Source organism: Gekko japonicus, unplaced genomic scaffold, assembly GCF_001447785.1.
Source record: "Gekko japonicus isolate JY-2015 unplaced genomic scaffold, Gekko_japonicus_V1.1 scaffold140, whole genome shotgun sequence".
Taxonomy (NCBI): domain Eukaryota; kingdom Metazoa; phylum Chordata; class Lepidosauria; order Squamata; family Gekkonidae; genus Gekko; species Gekko japonicus.
Window position 1 is genome coordinate 1,113,254 of NW_015169781.1, and position 8,708 is coordinate 1,121,961.

Genomic DNA, 8,708 nt, shown 5'->3' on the forward strand with positions numbered 1-8,708 from the left:
ACAAAACCCCTAAATATCTAAATGATTTAACCTGTTCTATTTCTTTTCTTTCTATTCTCCACTGATTACACTTCCAGGCTTTGGAAAAGACCAATATTTTTGTTTTTATCAAAATTAATAGAAAGAGAATTCTGACTACAATAAGAGTTAAACTCTAATAAAAGGCGTATGTCCAATCCTAGTAAAAGAAAGAATGGCCGCATCATCTGCATAAAGTAAAATGGGAACTGCAGAAGAGTTCAATTTGGGGGAATGACCATCAATTTTAGCTAGGCACTGTGGGAGGTCAGAAATAAAAAGGTTGAAAAGGGAAGGGGCATGTACACATCCTTGTTTAACCCCCTTATTTACAGGAATTTTCTGAGTAAGAGACCTCTTCCTATCAAATTGAATCTGGCAATAGTTAGTCGAATGTAATTTACGGATCAAAAACAAAAGCCGTTGATCCATTCCCAAACTATAAAAGTTTATCCCATAGCAAGGATCTATTAACTGAATCAAAGGCTTTGCGTAGGTCGATAAAAGCTGAGTATAGCTTGCCACCTAAGTAACGGGAATACCTCTCAGCTAAAAAGGCTAAGGTAGTACAGTGGTCTAAGGTAGAGTGGTTAGCCGTGAACCCAATTTGCTCTTTTTCTGGAAGCTTACGATCCCGTGGATTCTGGTGCCTGTCCAAGTCCCATCGCAAACCAGATGATTTCCCCCTAAGCACATGCGCACAAACACTAAACTGGAAGCAGTGCTGCTCCGCAGAACTGTGCATGCACACAAACATGGAACGCTTGCCGCGCGGCTTCTTTACCAGCTCCAGCATCACTGTGTGATTGCGAGCTTCCTGCCACAGCGCAAAGACTCGGGAGACCGTGTGATCGAGCTAATGCGCTTTATTTTGTCCCGGGGCAAATAGCCATGCCTCACCCCCGCGTTATCTGGCTCGTGTGACCGGGGCCATAATAGGATACATAGATAGACTCCCATGTAGTCTAATGGCACACGCGCATTCTCATATTAGGAATTTTGCTTGCATCATTGAAACTCTTTTGGCTCCATTCAGAAGTACACAGAAGGTTTGACTAGGGACAGGTTTCAAATTTCCTTTGCTTCTTATCATAGGGGGAATCCAACAGCAGTGCACAGATGTGTATCAATATATAGATCTAGAGAGTGGCCAGGTGTTTTCCCAAGTACTTTGCTTTTGCTTAGATGCTTCAGTTATTTTGCATGAGGAGGGATGCTACATTTTTGCAACGAAAACCCACCCACCGTGAAATGTAGTATATCCGAGAGACCTAGTGACAGTTTACAATCAAATGTGCATGAAAGGCCCTCCAGTCTTAAAAAAGGAAAGGAAAAGGATATATAAGAGGCAAATTTTGGAACTGAGATATGAGTATTGAATTGAAGCCATTTTTTTAAAGGTGTTTGCATGTGACCTTGCATGGCTGGACATGGATTTGAATGTCTTGGTCCAAATCCAGCTAGAACACTATGCTGGTTCTTACTAATATAACATTCTCCAGTGGTCAGCTAGGGAGAAAGAGCTGCAGAATGCAGATCAAACTGGGAGGGGAAGTTGTATATCCCAGAGACCTCCTCATTCCCACCTGCAGACTGTATTGGAATTATTGGAGGAGGAAATAGACTGGCCTTACTATCCAGTTGTTAACCCCCCCTCCCCTTAGCTTCCACTGGCAACCAACTGAGCAGAGAGAACACAACAAGGGGACTTGGGCAGAGCAGATGAAGGGGTTCAGATCCAAAGCATATTGGTCTGTCCTACCCAGTGTTCCCTCTAAGCTGAGTTCGTGTGAGCTGGCTCACAGTTTTTTAGCCTCTGGCTCACACATTTTTGTCTTAGCTCAGGAAGGATGGCTCCAGAGCAAACTAATTTATGCAGTAGCCAAATCACTCACTCACAACTTGAATGTCAGTAGCTCACAAAGTAGAATTTTTGCTCACAAGACTCCACAGCTTAGAGGGAGCATTGGTCCTACCCTCATCATTATTTTCAAGAAAACTCTTTCCTTGGGCCTCAAGGCAGAACACGAGAACCATCAGATGACGTGAAAACAAAATTCAAGGAACTTGCTGAAACTCTGGGATTTGATGTGAACAAAATAATCTATGAAAACCTAGCAGGTAAGAGGAATTACTTCTGGATTTTATACCCAGTTTTCTGAGGGAAATAAAGACCTATGAAACGAGTGTAGATTCTCTTGGCCATATGAATAGCTGGCAGAAGGAGGGAGGAACTGGTCCTGCTAAGACAACTCTCCTTGATAAGAAAAGAACATCAAGATTTTCACACAGGCATGGTACAAGTTGCATAAAGCCAGGGGTCATTTCCTGCAGGAGCGCACAGGAGCAGAGCTCCGGCAGTAAAGAGGCCAGGGGGTGGGCACATGCAACAAGCCCCACAGCAGCCCTCAGTCAGAGCAAGAAACAGCCAGGTAAGTTGCAGAGCCCCCCCGCCCCCCAGTCCAAAACAGTCCAGTGACACCTTTAAGACCAAGTTTTATTCAGGTACAAGCTCTCCCTCCTCTGCGAGGACAGATCTGCACGTTCCCCCCCCCACACACACAATAGCTAGGAATCCAAAATAGTCCAGTGGAGCCTGAGCGGTGGGTGTTGCCTTCTGACACACGTCCGGTGATGTAAGGGTTGTGGTATATGCAAATAAGTTATGCTAATGAGCTCCTGCACCTCTTTTTCTACGAAATGACCCCTGCATAAAGCAATGTATAACTTCTCTATGGCTGCAATCATATGCACCTTTAGATCCGACATCGCTGCGAATACCTAATGGATCTAAAGGGCATGATCAGAGAGCAACATCTGAGAAATGTCCCGCAGTCATCGGCAACCTGTGCTGCTCAGCCACAGAAGTGGAGTTTTGACACCAGGGAAAGTCCGGCTTTAACTGGTTCCGACAGGCCACAGACGGACTTTCACCCGTCTGATTGTGCAAGCATGCTTTCATGCTGTCAGGATGGTCTGAACATTCCATCCCAGCTCAGTGCCGTCCCCCCCGCCTCACCGTATGTCCATCACCGCATACTCCATAGGGGGCCCTCAGTGTGGAGGTGCAATTCCTGGTTTATGCGCATGGGAGAGAAAGGACAAAAAGGAGCCGCTTGTGTCTGATCATACAGTCTGAACCCACACAAAGAGCTGTGTGATCGTGCAACTGTGTGTCAAATTCCTCCAGAGGAAATAGCCTTGCTTCCCCTCCGCTCCAACTGGCGCATGTCTTTTACAGTTCTTTTAATGTCTGGCAAGAAATCTTGCTCTAAGCTTAAGACAGCTTGTAGGTATGATAGGTATTAACTAATTGCAAACTTTGCCTCTTCTATTAATGGAGTATGATGATAGTACCGCCTACTATTCATGTCTATTTCTTCCTTCTTATGTATTTACACATCTTTTATATATGTGTAAAATAAAAATGTCAAAAAGGAAAGAAAAAGGCAGGGCTATTTTTGGACAGGAACGCACAGGAATGGAGTTCCGGCTGGCTCCTGAGCTGGCCACGCCCAGCAGGAACTCATTAGCATACTAGGCCACACCCAACAGCAGAAACTCATTAGGACTGGCTACATTAGGGGTGTGTGGCCTAACATGCAAAGGAGTTCCTGCTACAAAAAAGCCCTGGGTTTTGACAACAAACAAGGTAAACAGAATAACAAGCAAAAGGTGGGTGTGGCTGGATGACCACACTTCTGGTAACATGGGGGTGCGGCCTAATGTGCTAATGAGCTGTGCTCTCAGGGGTGTGTGGCCCAATATGCTAATGGGTTCCTGCTGTTGGGTGTGGCCTATTATGCTAATGAGTTCCTGCTGGGCTTTTTCTACAAAAAGAGCCCTGGAAAAAGGCATCTTATATGAGCGATATGTGGAGCCTATTCTTACACTGAAAAACTAAAGAGTTTGGAGGAATGCTGAGGGCCAAACTACACAATGTGTGTTTTGATGAGTCTGGTCTGGGTTTCATGGAACCAGCGTCCTTTCCCAGCAGCCATCCAGCAGTTGTGAGGAATGTTATTTTAAAAGCAGGAGATAGTCCAATTCAGCTCAGAACTGCTTCATGAAAGGAGTATGGGCTCCTGCCTTCCCTACCCCCCATGCCACTTTCCTGAGCCTAAACAGGTACAGTTGAAAGTTGTTTGCAGAACTTTGGAGCTGTGCGTGCAAGGAATACTTGGTATACAGCTCCAGTTTTATGCAAATAACTCCCTGTCAAGGCATTTTGGCTCAGTAAAGTGAGGGTGGGGAGGAAGGAACCCCTCCTCTACCCACACTGCAGTTCTGAGCTGAATTGAGTTCCTGCCAATTTCTAAAATGACATTCCCTGCAACTGCTCTGTGGTGAGTCCTTCCATCTGCACCTGACTTGCCACAAAAACATATCAAATAGTTTGGCCCTGAGGTAGCTGGGGATGAAGGCCACGCATTTCAAGATCCAATGCTGAAATGAAGCACTAAAGTTACCCTAGAGCCAGTAGGCGGGCACTGGTAGAAATCAGAGGAACTGGACTATTTGCTTGTGCCTCTTCAGGTACAAGTTTGCCTTGAGTTTAACACACCTCTGTCCTTACGGGCCCTGAACTGAGGAACACATCCTCTGGGTCCATATTTTGAGCAAGATTGTCTGGAGAAAAACAAAGACTCATTTCCTGCCCTTGAGATATCATTGTCCTGCACCCCAACAGCTTCATCTGTTATCCGAGTCTTGTGATGGGTGATTCATAAAATCTCTCCGGTAGCCATTTTTGTTTGCTTCCTAATGCTCATTTGGAAGGATACCTGGCTATGAATTGTGAACGGATGGGAAAACTTACTTCGGTGCCTGTTTCTTTGTTGACATCTGCAGATGAAGCTTTTTGCAGTATGACAATGGGAATATAATATTATAGATCAGTGGACAATTATGGGGTTCTATTTGCTGGGCCTAATCCCACATCTTGCTATGGTGACAGGATCTTTTTCCTTCCACAGAGTCATGCCCATAATGTTACTATGTATAGGTAAGTTCCCAGAAAGGCAGTGTGTTGGTAGAGAGTGAATCCTACACTCTACAACTGAGATCGTAAAAACCAGTAACAACAGGCCGCTATCACCTGAGAAGAAAAGTAACATCACCAAGATCATATGCGTTCTACAGATGTGATGGAATAAACTAATTAGAAATTCAGGAACCTTTTGGAATCATAATTGAACATGATCGTTGTAATTTTGAAATGTAACTATCAGGCCCGTTTTGATAGTTCTCACCAGAGAACTGGGAAGCAAGAATGGTGCTAGAAGAAAACTAACATAGCGATCCCCTCTTTTTGTAATCTACTTCTCAGCCTAACATGGGGTTCCTGAAGTGGCTTGCAGCACAATCGTATTCAGATCTGCTCAGAAATAATGCTACACACACCAACCTCTACAAATTAAAAAATTCCAAGAAAAATTCCAAGAAATTCCAAGAAAGATTCCAAAAAGAACATCCTTGGCCGAGTTCAGACTGGCAGTTTGGCCTGGCAGCCAAATGTTTCAGGAGCATTTCAGTAGCGGATTAAAGGGGCGGGTTCACACAGGTCTCTCCGGTAGCCATTTTTGTTTGCTTCCTAATGCTCATTTGGAAGGATACCTGGCTATGAATTTTGAATGGATGGGAAAACTTACTTCTGTGCCGGTTTCTTTGTTGACATCTGCAGATGAAGCTTTTTGCAGTATGACAATGGGAATATAATATTATAGATCAGTGGACAATTATGGGGTTCTATTTGCTGGGCCTAATCCCACATCTTGTTATGGTGACCAGATCTTTTTCCTTCCACAGAGTCATGCCCATAATGTTACTATGTATAGGTAAGTTCCCAGAAAGGCAGTGTGTTGGTAGAGAGTGAATCCTACAGTCTACAACTGAGATCGTAAAAACCAGTAACAACAGGCCGCTATCACCTGAGAAGAAAAGTAACATCACCAAGATCATATGTGTTCTACAGATGTGATGGAATAAACTAATTAGAAATTCAGGAACCTTTTGGAATCATAACTGAACATGATCGTTGTAATTTTGAAATGTAACTATCAGGCCCGTTTTGATAGTTCTCACCAGAGAACTGGGAAGCAAGAATGGTGCTAGAAGAAAACTAACATAGCGATCCCCTCTTTTTGTAATCTACTTCTCAGCCTAACATGGGGTTCCTGAAGTGGCTTGCAGCACAATCGTATTCAGATCTGCTCAGAAATAATGCTACACACAAATTAAATTTAAAAATTCCAAGAAAAATTCCAAGAAATTCCAAGAAAGATTCCAAAAAGAATATCCTTGGCCGGGTTCAGACTGGCAGTTTGGCCCGGCAGCCAAATGTTTCAGGAGCATTTCAGTAGCGGATTAAAGGGGCGGGTTCACACAGGCACATCTGTCAGGCGTCCCCCAGCCGCACTCAAGCCGTCTTGTGTCACTTCCCTCCCGAGTTTAAAAAGTACCAGGTGAAAGTGGTAGCAAACCGTGTGTAGAGCGGGTTGATTCTGGTTCCCTGACGTGTGAGCGCAAGTGCTGCTAAGGCCTGCAGTCGTTGATAATAGGCGCTGGCTGTTTCCGCGGCAGGCACCCATGCGCATTGGCACATGCATTGGAGCACAGAAACAGCTGCTAACAGCCCGCCAGGGGTGGGCCGACAGTGTGAATGCTTCCTTGCACTTCCTCCACGGTATCCTCCCGCTTCATTTGCTGCAGTGTGAACGGGAATACCGCGAACAAGCCGTTCCCGGTCTGTTCTGGGTCTTCATTGCCACGACTCCCTAGCACTTCAAACTGCCAGTCTGAACTCGGCCTTTGAATAGGAAAGACCAAAATATAACAAAAAGTGTGCAAGCTTCTGAGATTTCCAAAACCTTTCACAAAGCTGGATATTCCTGATGGAATAAAACAGAACAAACAAGGCAAAGGGGAGCAAAATAGATGTTTCCCGTCATGATGGAGAGACTCCCAGCCTGCAAATGGTGGAGTCTTAAGATGGGGGTTCAGAGCCACTCTCCAACACAGGCATCACTGTTTGCCCACAGCAGAATGCAGGGGATGGTCTGCAGTGGTGGCCAAACCACATCTGGGAGGAGTGCATCTTCCACGCATTACCGTCCTCCTCCTTGAGGAACCCATAATTAGTTTCCAAGGAACCACTTTATGTGCAATGATCTTGTGCACATGCCTGTAATTTGGAAGAAAGATGAAGAAGAGATCATGTTGCATTTTTCCTCTTATTAAGCATGCCAGCAAAAGTCTCTTTCACAATCCCATTCGTTCTTTGACAGGGAAATCAGAATTTGGAGGAATGTTTGTGGAATGCACAACCAGTATCATTAGCATCAAGGTCCTCCAGTGACCCTCACTGCAAACCGCCACATCTTCTGATTAGATCTCCTGCAATGGAGGCCTGGCCTCTGCCAAATGAATAAAAAGACCGAAAGAGTATTTCTCTGTTGAACCTTTATGTTTGTTTGGAAAATACACTACAACACCAGAATGAAATTTGCAAGAGTTCTTTCTTTCTGCTCACCTTCCTTCTTCCAATAAAGACTAGTAATGATGCCCAACAAACCTGTAGACCTACCCATTTTGACCTGAGTGACGTTAGCTTTAATGTTTGGAAGTGCCACATAGTCAATGTTGGTGGAAAATGTGATCAAGTCACAGCCAATTGTAACCCCTAGAGAATGGGTCCCCAACCTTCTGACACATGGGGGCCACATTAGAGTGCCCAGTGCCTTAAGAGGACCACGTCCTAATTCAAAATGTTACAAAGTTATTAACCTACCTATTTAGATCAAGAGTAAACATTCAAAGGCCAATGAGAAATGTTAACTTGAACACAATCCATTTTGGAACAATATTTTTCTGTGGAATCCTTTTATCTAGCTACACATGCTTACCCAGTTAGAGTGATTTTTGTGTCTGTTTTCTCATAGCCAAGGGATTAATGTCCAAGTCAAGGTTTGTGCCAGACACCCTTAAAATGTTATGTAAATGTTCATCTGTAAGTCTCGATCTACATTTGGATTTCACAATTTTTGTCTTGGAAAAAGTTTGTTCACAGATATATGTGGTACCAAAGACTGTGAGCATGCCAGCAGAAAATTTCTTTAGGTTGATAAATATATCAGGTAGACCAGAATAGAAATCTAACAGACTGTTTGCTTTATAAATTTTTCTGAGATGACCACTGACTTGCCAGTCAATTAGTTCCATCAGAAAAAAATTACTTGCCTCTTCTGGTGCTACTTCAAATGGATTCTGAAACATTCTTATTTCCTTTGCATGCTTATGGCAATCAGTGAATCTGTTCTGGAATTTCAGCTGTAATAGATTCAGTGCTTTGATGTGTCTTTCAACATTGAATTGTAAATTCCTGTCCTTATAAAAATTTAGTCTATTGCAGCATGAGAAGTTTGAAAAGTTACCTTCACTCATTTGCTTCTCAAAAATGTTTAGTTTTCCTCCAAAAGCTTTCAGTTCAGAATATATGTCACACACAATCTTTCCTTTTCCCTGCAACCTTAGATTCAATGTGTACAGATGCTCTGGGTTATCATTTCAATTCAATTCAAAACCTTTATTGGCATGGATCAGAGTCATAAACAGTCACCCTTCAGTTCATGGATTTTGAAGACTGTTTATGACTTTGGTTGCAAAAACATTAAGGACAATAATGAAATAGA

General features: G+C 43.6%; 1 protein-coding gene across 1 annotated transcript in view; it reads left to right on the plus strand.

Moving 5' to 3' along the window:
- The window catches only part of LOC107115158 (epididymal secretory protein 4-like), a 22,717-nt gene extending 15,342 nt beyond the window's left edge, over window positions 1–7,375 (plus strand). Inside the window, exons 5-6 of the mRNA XM_015416783.1 lie at window positions 2,038–2,139; window positions 7,305–7,375. Coding sequence (XP_015272269.1) covers window positions 2,038–2,139; window positions 7,305–7,375 — 173 coding nt within the window. The remainder of the gene's footprint in view (window positions 1–2,037; window positions 2,140–7,304) is intronic.
- Window positions 7,376–8,708: the final 1,333 nt, after the last annotated feature.